Source organism: Bactrocera latifrons, unplaced genomic scaffold, assembly GCF_001853355.1.
Source record: "Bactrocera latifrons isolate USDA-ARS-PBARC rearing strain unplaced genomic scaffold, ASM185335v1 scaffold_17, whole genome shotgun sequence".
NCBI classification, from domain to species: Eukaryota; Metazoa; Arthropoda; class Insecta; order Diptera; family Tephritidae; genus Bactrocera; species Bactrocera latifrons.
In genome coordinates, this window is record NW_017535185.1 from 1,835,675 (window position 1) to 1,852,732 (window position 17,058).

The 17,058-nt window shown below is 41.9% G+C and overlaps 1 protein-coding gene across 2 annotated transcripts in view; it reads left to right on the forward strand.

Annotated features, from left to right (window-relative positions):
• Positions 1 to 17,058, forward strand: part of LOC108966818 (beta-1-syntrophin) — a 126,697-nt gene that overhangs the window by 28,607 nt on the left and 81,032 nt on the right. For both annotated transcript variants that reach the window (XR_001993216.1, XM_018929910.1), the window contains exons 2-4: positions 11,616 to 12,153; positions 12,319 to 12,538; positions 12,604 to 12,838. Coding sequence is in view for 1 of the 2 variants with exons in the window: in XM_018929910.1 (XP_018785455.1) it covers positions 11,894 to 12,153; positions 12,319 to 12,538; positions 12,604 to 12,838 (715 nt within the window). In the remaining variant the exon portion in view is untranslated. The remainder of the gene's footprint in view (positions 1 to 11,615; positions 12,154 to 12,318; positions 12,539 to 12,603; positions 12,839 to 17,058) is intronic.

A 17,058-nucleotide genomic window follows, 5' to 3' on the forward strand; every position in this document is an offset into this window, starting at 1 on the left:
AGTTGAGTTGAGTTGAGTTGAGTTGAGTTGAAATAAAAAAGTGTTTCATATAAGAATATATGTATATTAGATCTTGAGCAGAATACGGTCCCCTCCTTGTAGAGCGGAAGTATGACATTTCCTAGCAGGCATTTCTCTCGAAAATATAATGTGTTTTTACATTTCCATTTGTATGTTTCCGCGTCTGTACCATTAATTTTCACAATGAAAGTCATTAATTCGGCGTCCTTTTCAAAGTTTAGCTTGTTTATTTCTTGCTAGCGCACTATTTCAATTTCCTGTATTTGTAGTACGGACTGTTTTGGTTTTTTTCTTATTTTTGCGTGTTTTTTTCTTCTTATTTTTGCTTTTTCTTCTTGTTTTTTAGTTTCCATTTGTTGTTTTTGCAAACTTCTCACAATTGTTGTGCAGCTAGCATTTAATTTTGTTGGCCAGACTTTTCTTCCACTTCAAAACGCATTCATTCGTTGCTTTTCTTCTCAGGGTTTCCACCCTGTTGCACTTTTTAAGTTTGTAAACATGGCTGGACAAGAACTCTACTCTTTTGTTTCCTAATACTTGCGAACTGAAGTGCACAACCGCACAGCCGCACAACCGCTACTTTGCGTTTACAAGCGTTTTGCTCTTCCAATACACACGCACTTACATAGTTTTTCTCACACACACAGACACAAACATACATACGTATAGTTAAAGATATTTAAAACGCTTTTTATGTGATTTGAGACTAAATTTTTATTGAGAGTATTAGAAAGTTTAAAGAGAAAGTTTTACTGCAGTTAAATAGATAAGTTGGATAGTAGTATTAAAGCGAGAATAAAGTACAGATCTATGATATACAAGTATACATTAGCATCTAACATATTTATATACATTTGAGATATTAGCTCAACCAAAAAGGCTAAATTTTATATATTGCTCATAGGAAAAATATAACAACTAGAAGCGGAAAATCACTATATTAGGGATATGGAGTTTTGACGAAGGTCTACACGAACTTCTGACATATTTTGCACCAAATCACGTGCTTTTTAGAGAAACGATATATACAGTTGGAAGCAAAATTGTTAGACGAAAATTACTCTAACGGTTACTGTATCGGTTACTTTATCGGTTACTTTGAGGACTGATCATTTTAACTTTTGGCATTACTCAGTTATACTTCAGTATACTATATGTTTTCACGTAATTTTGTGAAAATAACTTACACATTGATCGACATATTCGGCATAAACCACAACATATTCGTCAAGAGCTTACTTAGAGTAAGGAAAATCATTATATACAAATGTGTTATAAATTTTTTTTAATAAAACAAAAAAGAGTTTGGTTTACTACTGTAAAAGGGTTCGATGCCATTATGTATGAAAATCGATATCATTAACATGGCCATCACAGGCATGCTTGTAGGAGTCCAGACGCTGCTTCCAATTTTCGACGGTTTTGAAGCATAAATCAGCCGATACTGCTGCATATTTACGGTCGATATTCGATCGATAGTCGCTGGCTTGTTGGCATAGACCATAGATTTGATGTAACTCCACAGATAATAGTCTAACGGCGTGAAATCACACGATCGAGGCGGCTAATTGACTGAGCTATTTCGTCACCAAACTGGGTTTTCAATAAATCGATTGTGACATTCGCTATGTGCTTTATGGCGCCACATTGTTGGAACCACATATTGTCTAAGTACATAAGTCCCGTATTCGACCAAAAATATTAGGCTATCATGGAGCGGTAGCGATTCCCATTCACAGTAACGTGCCGGTCTTGATCAGCACCGAAGAAGTACGGCCCACTGACGCCGCCGGTCTATAAATCGCACCAAATCGTAATTTTTTCGGCATGCCATGGTGACTCATGGAGTACGTGTATTGACGAAGCCAATAAGCCAAAAGTGAGCCTCACCGCTGAAAGTGATGTTTCGTTGAAAATCCGGATCATTTTCAGGTTGTTGTTCAGCCCAATTCATGAACATACCAAGATTTTGGGGTCAAGCGGCTTCAGTTATTGCGTCAATTTGATCTTGTAAGGTAATTTCGACTCATTGTTGGGATCGTATACCTTTTCATGATGAAATGACAAACCTTTCTAAAGAGAAGTGTCAAAAGAGCGGGAAATATATGGCGTCGTTTTCTGTCATATCAGTCTACGTCCCTATTGAAAAACCAGTTATATTAGGTATTCAAACGATTTGACTCATTTTAAGCAGAAGAATACACTGTTGTGAATAAAAGACACTCTCTGGGCTTAATTAAGAACACCTACTTTCTATCTATAAATATAGTATGAAGTCAATTAGTCTTTACATAGAGTATTTGGTGGCTAGCGGAGCTTTCCTTATATTTGAAATATTGTTCAATAAAGAAGTCTCGTTGTTCAGTCGTGTAATACTCCATTTTTTTAGAATTGTTAACACTTTACTACATAAATGGCAGCAAATTCCAATCCGACATTTATTTCTGGACACCCTTTATATAAATTATCCACACTGTAAACGCTTGTGAAGATGTCAATTATCCTTTGCATACCGAAGTGGCAGGCTTAATATGTCACACATATCTTTCTGCTTCATATTTGCACGATTTAAAATCCTCAACTCATCAAAAGTATAAATTAAAGTGGAAATACGTGCACAAATAAGTTAGCGGTAAGAAAATTAAGGTAATCACATTATTACATTACAAATCTGTGTGTGATTTTTCCATAAGGCGTTAACAAGCGCGCCCAACTCCGGCTTTACGGCATTGTCATCAGCAAACAATAAAAAGTATGTATATATTTGACGTTGCTGCCAACAAAAAGCAATAAAAAGTTTTATTATGCTCTTTATTTTTGTCCGCGGCAACAACACCTTTCAGCCCTTAACAACCATGGAGTGTGTTCTTTGATTCCTACTTGTAAAAGTTCGCTATATCAAGCTGCCATTTGTAACTCGCTGCCTTCTGGTATTGAGCTTCTTGCATGCTTCGGCATTACAAGTGTCTGCGCCAAGAACCGACGCGACTGTGAAAAGTTTGCAAAGTCAAAGAGCGCCACAGAAATCATAAGATTTTTGAATGACTGACAGCCAAACCGAAATAGCAATAAAAAAGTAAAACTAAATTATGAGCGGTGAGCATGAGAAAGTAAGAGGCTGCGCGGACTTTGCTGGCAGAGAGCAAGTGTATTACTTTTTTTTTTTTGTAACGTAGAGGGTGCAGGCAGCACAACTTTTCATTGCTACTATTTATTAATGATAAATACTATTTCAAAAAAGCTACTCTAAATGGTTTTGACAACAACAACATGGGCTTATTCGCTCTCCACTCGGATTTTATTATGCCACTGGGTCGTAAAGATATGTTTTATTTGCTTGCTACATACTTATTTGACGGTTATAAAGCACATTTGTCACCTACCTCCAATTGTCATATACATGCTTATATACCATATATATACATATATATATATGCATACTCAAGTATATGCTTACATGCTAGTGGGAAGTGTCTTAACAAATGAATAAACGCTTAATTACGCCTGCAGGCACACAAAAGTCGCCTCACCTTCAACACAACCACATACCCCACGCACACATACCCTGTAACGCGCATACGTTGTACCGTTGCACCCACATAATTGTAATGGTTAATACGTGCCAACGCCTTTTTTGCTTTGTCTACTTTTGGGATACCCACACTGCTGCACGCCGCTTATCTTGAATACCTTTTTCATTTATCCGTTTTCTATCGGCCCACCTTATTTGCGGATTTGTCATTTGTGTGTGTAGCGCTGTCATCCTTGCCATTCTTGCTGTCCTTAGGCTTACCGTTTTTACGTAGGTGTCCATTATGTAAGAAAAATGACCCTTGAAAATGATTAAAGCTTTCTGAACTGACGCCTTACGTTCAACAAACAGCAATAGACACTGCGTTGCAGAAGCGGAGAAGCAACGTACTTATAATAACAATAGCAGTGAATATATTTTTTATTTCCCGTGTGAAATATTCTCATTTGTGCATGTTTTTCTTATACCCTGTACACGGTATGTCAAGTTTGTCATGAAGCATTTAAAATTTGAATATCCAGACGGAGACGTCATAACGAGCTGAGTGGATTTAGTCGACATGAATGAGAGTGTGGAGATTGGAGTTGTTCGTAACTCTCCGCAGGGTTGCATCTTTAATCCATATATTTGGAACATTTATATATGTAATGGACTCTCGGCTTGGGTAGCTCGAGCATTCTTTCTCTGGTCGAAGGTCGTTCGCGATCTGAACTAGTGCGCGCGGGAGGCCATCTCTTATAGTTTGTAAAAACTTGGGTTTATATCGATTGTCGGTTCGTCCACCAATTGTCCGTGTAAATGGGATCAGCATCATGTTTAATTAATTGATAATTAAGTTTAGCTACTTGTGTGAATGGTGAGTGTGTATAATGTGCGTATGGAGTCCAAGTCACCAGTTCAAGGGAGTATGGAAGCTCAACTGGTAGTAGTTTCGGTTTCCAGGTCCGAACGGAGACATACTTAATTCTGGTAAAAAGGAGCGCTTGGAGTTCGCTCCAACCTGCTATACAAATGAATGATCAAAATTAAGTTCTTATATGTAACCTTTCGTATTTGTGCAGGGTATTATAGTTTCAGTGCAAACGAAGTTAACGGTTTTCTTATTTTTGTTTGTATTTGGTTAAGCGTGACTTTTGCTATTTCCTTGGCAGTCGCTTTATGAACGTGTTCCTTTAACATTGCTTTGCACCATTCGTGGCAATCTATAGTTGATAAATGGTATGCGTCCGCTTCCTTTACGACATTCTTAGCGGGTTGGTCAATACGTGTAGGTAACCGGAGCATTTCATTGTTGCCACTAATGATGTTGGCGCGCTAATGTATAGTCATTTATTGGCTGCTTATCGAACAAATCGGTTAGCAAATGTATTTTAGTTTTTAACGAAAGTGCTCGGCTGCTGTCGGTATGAAAAAACACCATCAATAAATTGCTAAAAGTATCAAACTAGTAATTGATTGTGTCGCCGGAGTATGTATTCAACAAAGTTAGGAAATACTGACAATTGAATTAGTTGCGGTTGCACCACTGGTGGGCTAAAAAGACCGGAAATTTAACTGAAAACTCTTTTGGCTGTCCCCGAGCGCTTGGTGGATCAACTCATTTGCTTAAGATGTGTTGATAATTAGTCAAGAGGTTAGAGAAAATCCTCTTATCCGTATCTTCCTCTCGGGTGCTCAGCGAATAGTGTAGGAGCTAAGGGAGAGGCATATATTCTTACGCTATCCGGGGAATGCCAAAATTACTAGATCGGCGGTAAAGACTCTAACCGAACGAAGATCTTGGTCAAACCGACGATAAATACTAGGCCTAGGACAAAATACTGTAAGTAGGAGTTGAAAGCGAAAACTATCTATAAAGTCTCGTCCAGAAACCACGAAAGACTTAGCTGCAAGTTTGACTTCAGCTACATAAAAAAATGAGAGAACACCGACCGTGCTATAGCTCTGGTAGATCCGCGAGTGTGAGGAGCATGCGAAGCACAATTTGCTTGCATGAGAGTAAAATGTAGTGTTAGACTGGGAAGCATGTTGCGCCATTACATAAAGTGTTAGCGATTGCAACCTTGCGTCTCCCTTTGGACGAGCGCGTGTTTGTGCATGTGAGCTGCAGATTACGCGCTCTGCCTTAGTGTTGGTAATCGCTTATGGGCAAAATTATGAAATTGAATTTTCGCAATGTCGTAAACACGCGTTTAGACGTGACTTTCTGCCTTGTGCTCGAAGAATGCTTCGGCGCTGTTCATAAGCAATGAAGCGAGAGCAAACTGAGACTGCAAGGAGGCTTCTGCGGCAGAACAACGGTAATTGCACAAAAACACCAATAATAATAAAATTGTGCGTGTGAGTATGTGTGTTGAACGTCCTTTTATGAATATGTGGATTTTATCGAAGCGTCACTGACAGTTTCGTGTACAAGTACACTTTGATTCAACATCAACTGTTATCTAACTGTACTATATATGAGGCTCTTAGGCTCGGGCTGCTGTAGCTTGTGTTTGGACTTACGGGATCGCCCTTAAGCACCACTTCGCAGGGCCAAGCTGGATAGAAATACCCTTTTCTCACATTCCCTGCATTGACATTCGTCCGGTCTTACGGTTTTTCACTGTCGTTCCTTTATTCTGAGTTATTGAAGCGCTTTTACTCCTCCCTATTTCATTTTAGCTCATACCCATCCCACAGTACGATTTTCGTTAGTTATTCGTTCTATGGTAGTTCTCTACACTACATTCCTCGCCACTGCTGCAGAAGGAACGACGTGGCCGAATCTGTGAAGATTGTACCTTATCTATATCTCTGTGTTGTCTCGCAGTTCAGACTGTTCGTTCTTAAGCATCCTTTTCTATCGCGTTTCATTGCTATTCGTCGAGATCCCTCTGTCTCTCCTTATTACTCTCGTCGGTCGTTAAACATCTCATGATGGCTGTTGTTCTTCGATAACTCTGCTTAACTCCGAGGCCCGCCATGTGTGACGGGCTAACCGTAGTTGGAAGAGCTGTCCTACTTTGGTTAGAGCTATCAATGTTGGCCATGATTCCCCGAATGTCCGCTGTAGCCACCTTACCACAGACATTGCCAATATCCGCTTTGAAATTAAGCCTTGTATTGATCACCCCATTACACAGCGCATTTCAAAGTCATGGACCTAGTACAGAGTCCTGCATTACTCAACCTGCCATTCAATGGGTGCTCTCTAGGATCCTGACCGTAGTCCCCGTAATTTTTCTGAGAGTATCTATGTTTAAGCGATGTTTTCTTAAAGCCAAGTTGTTTTTCCGCCAGAAGACTCTTCTCCTAGGTATTCCTTTAGGGTCTTTAAAATATTTTGGCTTTCATGTCGAAAATGCAATGTGTTCGATACGCTCTCGACTCTTCCGCTGGTTTAGTCGCCTTTTGAAGAAGGACCACGCACTTTATGGTACTGAAATCTTCTGAAGCCAATTTGGTTTTCAATCGGAATACTCTTCTTCTAGGTGATATTCTAGGCGTCTACCAATCAAGCTCTACAATATTTTGCCTGTCATGTTGATAATGCAAAGTGGTCGTTACGCAACCGGCTCTTTCACCGTTTTAGTCGCCTTTTGAAGAATCACCAGGCGCTGTTTCGTCCATAAAGGTCGGTGAAAACCCTCTTGTTATGTTTGATAGCGATTTGAAGTGCGTTGTTCGGGATGCCATAAAGTCGTGGTACCTTTGGGAATTAGGGATCAGACTAGTTGTTACCTGTCTCCTATCTTTCTTTATAGTAGAGGGAAGCATCTAAAGCCGGATTGCGAAACTTTAATCCGGCCATTACTACGAACTCAAGGCTCTCCCACGAAACAAGCAGAAAATTGTTTAGGTAGCCTCTGAAGCTCCCATGCCCGCTTAATATTTGGGTCAGGTGAAAATCCAGGTCCCAGTGTTGTCTAGTCCACCGTGCTTTGGTTGAGGTTTGCCGCCGTTGCTGCCATATAATTATGCTCTTCTTACTTTCCTCTCTGTCTAAGCGCCTATGGGCATTTCGTTGTTCGCCCGTTGCACGTAAGTGCAACAAACTGATTTTTATTGGCGCGACTCAATGTTGTGCCACGCGCAGTTTACATGGTTTCATGTCGCATGCCTTTAGGTTAGGTGTTGTCTCTTGTATTGTTGCCGCTTCATGCCGCGTTCCACTTAACGCAACTTCGTTTACGGTTTCCCTGGAATTTCTGAGTGGCTTCGCAACACTTTTGAGTTGTTGCCTCCAAGCACTGTCGCTTGCGCATTCAAGCCGCGTTCAACGGATTATTTGCCAAGCTCTTTACATCACTTTTCGCCGTTCGCTTGTTATTGCCGCGGAAATTCGATGCGCGGACGCCTGCGCTTGCCACTTCAGTTTCAAGCAATAAAAGCGCACAAATTGGCAGCTTGTTGACGGCGTGCCAGCAATCAACAATATTTACAATGGGCATGAACTCAACTGCCACAACGCTGACAGTTGCTGCAATAATGTGGAGCAAGTTTTATTGCGCTCGCGTGGCAATAAATCAAAGCCGCTGCCGATCAATGCGCAAATGAAGTTAAGTAAATGTTTGCTGTGTGTATAAATTGTCTTAACTTAAGAGATTCAGTCTCATATGGCAGTCCGACTAACGATATGGCTGTGTGGCAGCAGCAATGTCGTTAACATGCAACGTGTCGCAGTGTAGCTGACATTTCATCAAAATTTGTTAAAGCACACAAAAAAGCCTTAAATTATAAATTATTTAAATTTATGTATGTGTGCAGTTAAATACCCATACATACATGCACATTCGCATGCGAATTTCCCAAGACGCTCACGATACGAACAATTTGCACTGAGCGCCAAGGGGAAATTTAAAGTGAAATGGAGTATGACTTGATTTGTGGATAAACATACACAAGTGTGTGGGCTGCGTTGCCTATGTGTATGTATGTACTTCGCTGCTTATGTGCATGCGTGTTTGTGTGTGGCGAAAGTTATGTTTTGTGGTCATATTTTGAATTGTTTGCATTCCATTTTATTTTCTTGAAATTTGAGGAAAGCAAAATTAATTTGACACAATTAGAGTTGTGGGAATTCACATGTCAGCCGGCAACTTGTGTTGACTTATTTCGAAATGCGCCAATGTACATACATACATAGCATGTATCTACACACACACATCTGCAGGTAGTACGTGGGCACGTGCGGAGCGGCAAATAAATTGTGTGTGAATAATGAAATTGAATTTGGCAACAAAAATTTGTTTTGCTTAGCTTTGCTTCGGTGTGCTCTTATGCCTTAACATATTGGATGAAACCATTCTGAAGGCAGCTTGCTCTAAGTGTGTTCAAGTTTTCAATAAAGTAGAAAATAGTCCGTGCCAAATTCCGTGTCATTTCCGTCAAATAAAAAGGTTTTCCATACAAGATCTGGATTTTGACTGTGCCGATATCGAGTGTTCTTATGAGTTAGTAGCCTGACGTTATGTTGGTTTCAAAATAGACGAAATTATCTACGACTTCAAAGTTATGTCAAAAGTGACGTGGTAGTTAGGTTGCAAGGGCGAAGACTGTTTATTTGATGACAGGAGATATTTAGTCTTGCCCTCATTCGCTAACAGAACTATTTTCTTCGCTTCTTTATTCAATCTAGAGAAGGAAGAACTGACGGCGCGGTTGGTATGAAGATTGTACCTTTTCTATTGTGCTCTGGCGCTGGAATTATTTTCTCCAGGAGTACATTGAGGAAGTCACACGATGGGCCGTCGGCTTGTCTGAAATAACGTTTGATATCGAACGGCGTGGAGCTTTTGTTGTTACTCAACTTCATTTTACACAGCTGTATTAATTTTGCGGTATACCAAATTCGGACATCGCGGCATAAAGGCAGCTCCTTTTCGTGCTGACGAAAGCTGCTTTGAAATTGACGAAGAGGTGTTGTGTGTCGATTCTCCTTTCACGGGTCTTTTTCAAAATTTGACGCATGGTGAATATCTGGTCGGTTGCTGATTTTCCCGGCTTAAAACCACACTGAAAGATTCAATAAGTTTTTTGACGGTGGGGATTAATCATTCACACAATAGCTCGATAGAACATTATATGCGATGTTGAGGAGGTTCATTCCACGGTAGTTGGCGCAGATTGTGATAACTGCTCTTTTGTGGATTGAATGGTCGGGCAGTGGAAAGTCCGTTCCATCGTCATCGATTGGGAAATGGTTGGAGAAGTGTTCACTCCATAATATCAGTATGCTCTTGGCATCAGTCACTAAATCACCTCTGGGCTTCTAAAATATTATGATCCGCTTTTGAAAGATTTTGTTAGACGCCGCATCTTTTCGTAAACATTACTTCTGTCAGCCAGTTTATCAAGCTCTTCGTACTCATGCATTTCCAACACTGACTTGTCTGTCTGCAAATGCGTCTCGTTTCGCTCTTCAGCTCTCGGTATATATTCCATCGCGCACGTGTTGTGGTCGATTGCAACGTTGCGAGGTAGGCGGTCTGTTTGCTCTCCGCTGCGACACGGCACGCCTTATCGTACCAGCTTGCCTTTTCCGAAAAATAATGATTTCGATTGCAGTTACACGTAAGGAGCTTGAAATGCCGTTCCTCAGTTCCATTAATACAAATTGCTGATGAGTGCTCTCAGAGAGCAAGAGTCGAGTGAATCTAATCAGCCTTGAAAAAAGTCTAGAATTAAAAGCAAGGCGGAAAGTACTATTAATTCCGACTGGAAATATAATGATAGTTATTATTATATAACGCTCTGTTTCATTTCAATACTCTTACTACATGGAGTGGAGCATTTTTTCGGACCAGAAAGCGGCAATATTAGTGTAGCTTGCAAACTGTACGCTCAAAATTAGTCAAGGAGTGTTGAATCTCACTAGACATAGCATCACGCTGCACATGATCACACTTTTTTGGATGACTGGTCTTAGTGGAATCGCTGGAAACTGCAAGGCCGATTAGCTTGCAAGTTGGGGCATTCTAATCATGCTCGACTTGAGAAGAAGTTGAATCTCCGTTGACAACTTGCGTTGTAATTCTGAACTTGTAGACTTAGCAGGCATTAAGTAACGACCAGTCTCTGCACGAATGGGTCATCTTTCTGGTACAACGCAGGAGATCTTATAAACTATTTGCCATTAACAAAGTGCATCTTGCTCCAATCGTTTTTACGTTACTTTGTCCAATAGACATTCCTCTTGAAAGACCAAAAGTCCAGTCGGATGCAAATTTTCAAAATTTCAAAATCAATTTGTATTCAACTCAAAGCGCTTCGTAGATTCAGGCGGGTTTTTGTGATAAAATTTAGGTGAGTTCTATGTGCCAAAACGGACCGGCATTATTAGCTCTCAAGTCTCTGTTACGATAGACCATTTAAGCTAAGCTTAGCAAGTCTAACTGATTTTACACAGCACAGTTGTTCTCAGATCCATTAAACGGTTTCGAGTAGCTGTAACCAAAGTGTATCGTATGTATTATGGCACTGACATTGCCGGGTTCATCAAATAAATACCTCCACTCATATCCATAAGCATTCACTCGTCCAGTTGGCGACTTTTGTTGCCTTACGGTTGCTCACACACACACACACACTACAATACCCAAAAACATACAAAATTTAATTTCATTTTATTGTATTTTTTTTCACTCCTAGTTTGGCTTTATTGCATTTTTATTCCCACCCACCAACACTGGGGTGTGCAACCACAGTTCGTTGTTTGTCTACCAAAAAGTTCGAGATTTTTTTGTTGTTTGCGTGGGTTCGAGAGTCGTTGCGGTGTTCTGGTTGCACAGTTGAATTGTTGGTGCTATCGTGTACCGCCAACAGGTTTTGCCAACTGCAACCGAAATCGAAATCCGTCTTTTGGTATTTGACAGGTGCGGATTTAATCACTTGTTAGTTCAGTTGTGTGCCGTTTTCATGTGGTGCGGTTAGCATTTTTAAGTAAAAAGTTCGTTGGCATTCATTATTAAATCAGAGCTTTTCCGTGAGTATTAGCTACCCACTTCATTTTCGATATTCTTTCTGTCCTCTAATGTTTTAACAAAAATTTCACTTATCGATGCTTTCATTTCGATTTCAGCAACCGACTGTGAACGTGTCAAAATCATACGCTTCAAAGCGATATCAAGCATTACATATCATGCAATAACGGTTTATTGTGTCAGAGGCGCGGTATTACTATTCACTTTGACTCAGCCAACAATACAATACTGGCAGCAGCGACAACGACAAGCGCAATATCAAAGGTTCTACAACGTTATTGCGCATTTTCAAAGCGCCCAACAACCAAGTAAGTGGCCGTGATAGCCACGCTTTGACGGCTGAGCTGTTGCGGCACACCACACACCACGCCACGCCATGGTGGAGTCTTCAGCCATTGGCCGGCCACTAACTGGATGTGTAAATCCACAGCAGCCGGCAACAGCTGCCATCACCGCCACCGCACAGCATTCGCCCTCCGGCATGCGTTGCGGCACGTTGGAGACGCGCGTGCGAGGCGCCTGGTATCGGGTGCTGGTGACGCTGGAAACCGACTTTCTGGCAATTAGTTTGGACGAGTCCTGCGATGCGGCGGCCATCAGTGTGGACCAATCGACCACACTGAATGGCACTTTGGGGTAAGTAGCTGGTAGTGCTGGTATAACTATATAGTATATATATATGGCTATATATGGGTATAAACTGCGCAAGTTATAAGCAGTACTCGCTCGCCATTTCGCAATTAAGTGCCTTTTTTAATTGTGCATTTCGTTGTGTTATTTTATTATCGTTGCACTGTGCAGCAGCAATCACAGCGGTCATAATGGGTCCATACCCTCATCAGCCTCCATGCAGGGTATGGGCGGCACGGGCACGAGCACGGGCAACGGCGCTGATACCGATTGTACGGACAATGGTGGTGGCAGCGCTAACGGCGGCGACCATCTGCTGAATAATAATACGTTGGACAATGGACTGGATATGTGCGATGTACCTGATCATGTGGCAAATCAAAAGAGACATGTAAGTAAGCTGCACATGCATGCGCGTGTTGTTTTTACTTTTGGATGATTTTTTATTCGTGGCAGGTGCGCATCATTAAATCGGACAACAACGGTCTCGGCATTTCCATTAAGGGCGGACGCGAAAATCGCATGCCCATATTGATATCGAAAATTTTCCGCGGCATGGCGGCGGATCAAGCCAAGGGGCTGTATGTGGGCGATGCCATACTGTCGGTGAACGGCGAGGAGCTGCGCGAAGCAACACATGATGAGGCAGTGCGCGCACTAAAACGAGCCGGTCGCGTTGTGGATTTAGAAGGTGAGTGCCAATTTATGACAACTACAAGTATTAAAACTATTATGAATAAGTCGTATTTAAACGCCATATGTATATATATAAGCAGTAGATATGTAAGGCAGTTCAAGATTTGGTAACGATAGCAAAAATACGGGTATTTCGTTGGTGCGAGTTTAGAGGTTGGTTAGAGTTGTGACCCATTTCAACGACCTTTTCCTTTTTTCCTTTTTATTGGCGCAGATACCGCTTATGCGGTTAAAGCCGAGTTTATAACGGCGCAAGTCGTTCGTCCTTTTAGATGTTTGGCCTCAATTGGAGATTCCAAGTGTAGTCAGGTATATTTCCACCTGGTCTTTCCAACGTAGTGAATTTCTTTCCCTTCCTCTGCTTTCGACCTGCGAATATTGCATCAAATATGCTCATAGCTGTAGTATTTCCATCCATTCGGACGACATGTCCTTGCCTTTGTAGCCTATGCCTCTTGATTCGCTCAACTATATCAATGTTGCCATATATCTCGTACAGCTTATCCTTCCATCGACTGCGGTATTCGCCGGTGCCAATGCGCAAAGGACTATAAATCTTCTGCAGAACCTTTCTCTGGGAAACTCGTAACACCGACTCATCAGATGTTGTCTCCTTCCATACTGCTGCACTATGTAACTGGACAGGGATGACCATTTGGTCTTTGTTCGACGAGAGTGAACTTTACTTCTCAATTGCCTACTTAATCCGGAGTCTTCTTCGTAAGATATTTGGAGCCGTCCGCGTTAGTACTGAATTTGGAAACAGATGCATCTACGAACCGCATGAGCTCTACGGCGTTATGTGTATAGTAAAGTTGATCATTATCCAACGAATGCGCTGGTTAGGCCTTGTCGTTCGTATGGAAGATGTAGCTTCAGCGTAAAGCTGCTCCGACTCGTTTCTCATTGGTGGACAACGGACGAAGAACGGGCCTGCATGCGTCCAATAGAAGGACCAGGTAGATAGCGAACTGTAAGCGCTTGGGATGCATAGCTGGCGTGACTTCGGAAGAAGTAAATGAAGAAGAAGAAGTACAAGAAAAAGAAGAAGAAATCGTTGTGGACTATCACTTCGTCTGACTCCTCGCATCATTACTTTCAAAATGCGCTCGGTATGTGTTTGTAACGTTCCCATATGCGACTCCCTCTACACTTTGCCGGTCGCCGAAGCCATATGTAGTTCGACCTTCCGTAGCGTGGCTCGTAATTTCAGCACGCATTTTCAATCGCTGAGTTTATGCATTCGGCACAGGTTTATTGCGCCATATCAAGTTGTGGCAGTTGGCTGATTGGTGTTTGCCCATCACCCCTCTGCACGTCATTTGTTGTCGCATGAACAAGCGTCAGAAAATTGCGTGCTTTAGGTACTTCACGGTGCATGTGAGCCATCAGCGCCATCAACGTCGTCACACAGCACTCAGCGACGTCCATATGGCTGCGTCGCCTTAGCGTACGCGTTCCACATCCATTCGCCGGCATTTTATGGCAATCGGCGCGCTTGAAACCAATTCATTCACGCTGCGTTGTCAACGGTGTTCGAGTGTTGACATTTACTGCCGTTACGCCATGTTACACTGCCAACCAGGCCGCACATGGCCTCTCAACGCCGCAGGTTCAATGTTGCGCCATAACCTGCGACCCAACGTCGTTGTCGCCTGCGTGGCGCAACATTTCCAATAAATTGAACCAACCGCCCCGTAGGAGGGGTGTGTGTGTGTGAGTGCGCCTATACTCATGCAGACGCTTTGGGGCCATGCTGTCTGCCAAGCTGTGCACTGCACGAACAACCAGTGTTGCCACACACGCGCACCAATATTTAGACGAATTGCTAGTTTAATTAAATTTTTGCTCTTTTGCGTAGCCTGCATGCGCTCGCCTGTGAGAGCGATTGGCGTTAAGGGCGTTGTTGGTAGCAGCAACAGTTGCGGCAGACACTTGAGTCACAAAAGTTGCATATGTGGCAACAACACGGTCTATGCGCTGGCAAATAGTCGCGAAGTTGCGCTTTAGCTGCTGACGGCTGGTGGCAATCAAATGCTAAGTCAGCATCTGCCTACAGCTTCCACGCACACATACGCATGTTTATCACTGATGCGGTGTTGCGACAGATACACTGCTGTCACTGCTTTTGCGCTTATTGCCCCAACTCCAGAAATTCAATGTGTCGCTCTTGTTGCTGCAACTCAGCAATACCGTTTGTTCCTGCCACTCGAACGAGCGTCGCTCGTAGCCTTTCGTCGCCGTTTGTTCGCCAGCAGTTCGTGCGCAATTATGGCGATATTTGATGGCAGCAACTTTTCAATGACAGGCAAAGTATGCCACCACCACTAACTGCCACATGCGGCGCACTTTGTTGAAACTCATTTGCGTTCCACACAAGCATACTCAGCAGCCGCCGGTTGGGTGTCACTCATGTACATATATACATGTGTGTGTGCTTGGTTGAAGCGGAAGCTGGCTTTGGTATGTGTGTGTTGCGTGTGTGTATGACAGGATGTGGCTTAGCGCGGTGGCTTAGTAACCGTTAGTGGCGACGTGTGTGTGTCTATATGTGTCTGCGGTTGCTTTGTTCGTTTCCTCTCGTTCATTAAGCATTAAAGCAGCGCTGGGGGAACATAGTTCAACAACTTCAATAAATTTCTGCTTTCGGAATATTGCTAAAGTTGTAGCCGAACACGTGAGTGGAAAAGATTTGCAGGGAAACTCGTTGTGTATAACTTGCTTAATTGAAAACCAGTTTACTGACAGTACGAATATGTTGTGGGTAGACAATGAGGAATTGAAAATAACTTGCTAAACTGCGGTCTGATTCGATTTGTATCTACTATATACCACAGTTCTTTTTGGTTGGATTGAGTTGTTTGCGTGAGATCATCCGTAAAAGACGGCCGGAATTGTGAAAGAACAGTTCATGGATTTTACACCTTGATAATGCACCATTGAGCCAGGGTTATCTAGGTCGATCTAGTTCCGTATTCACCAGATTTGCCTTTGGCGTGCACGAATTCAACGAACCAAATTTCTCTACTACTTTTTCCACTAAATCAAATCGTATATCAACAATACCTCATTGAATATTGACTTTTAAAGCTTGAAGTGAGTCTGGTTTATGGCTAAAGACCAGTGACTTCAAATAACTACACAAGAAGTATTCAAATGGTGTTAAGTCACAGCTTGTAATAATCGAATCTCCAAACTTTTCTCGAAATAATTTGATTGGTAGCCCTATCTTGTTGAAACCTGATATGGTCAATATCAACTTCTTCCAATTTCGGCCATAAAAAGTTGGTTATGAACGATCTAGACCGCTTTTCATTCACAGTAACGGTGCTACCAGCTTCATTTCGAAAAAAGTACGGACCGATTATTCCATTTGACAAAGACAACACCACCTTGACAATTTAGGTGTATCTAATGGTTGTTCATGAATAGCTTGTGGAAACTTTTCGCATCAAAATAGACAGGTTTGTTTATCTACTGCACCAATTAGATGAAAGTGAGCTTCATCGGAGAAGTTGTTTTATGTTTATAAATCATTCTCATTGTATTGAAGTTGTTCCAAGGCAAAATCAGCAAACTCACTATGTTTACTGTCATCCAGTGGCTTTAGTTCTTGAGTGAGAAGAATTATTTATACAGATGCAAGTTAAATTCTTGCTCAAAACGCGCCAGATTGTGGTTTGAGACAGTCCCAATTCCTAAACAATCTTGTTAATGACAAATTGAGGTATTCAGCAACACTTGCCTGAACGGCAGCAATATTTTCATTACTTCGAGCAGTTATTTATTCTACGGGTAACTAAAAATATCAGAAAAGACACTTAGAAATCATATCATCTCCTTTAGAAAACCCGGTACTTTCCTTGGTCTCGGACATTACAAAAAACATTGCCAACTTAATATATCCTCTTCAGGTTATACATTTATTGCCACATCGCTTTGTCTCCTTCCATTGGAAGCCATATTTGCAAATGAATAATCATTGAAAAGGAAGCGCTTCTAAAGTCATAAACTCGGCAACGAAAGCCGCTGCCAACAGCTTGATGTGTCGTAGCTGTGTGTCGCGCCATATTCCCACCATGCATGCGACCACAATGACGACTCTAAACAATCAAAAAGTTGAGCTCGGCAATGCTGCCGTCTGCTTGCGAAGCAGGCTAGCAAAAGGTGGACAGTGAAATATACGAAAAAAAAAGAAAAAAAAAGGAAAAGAAA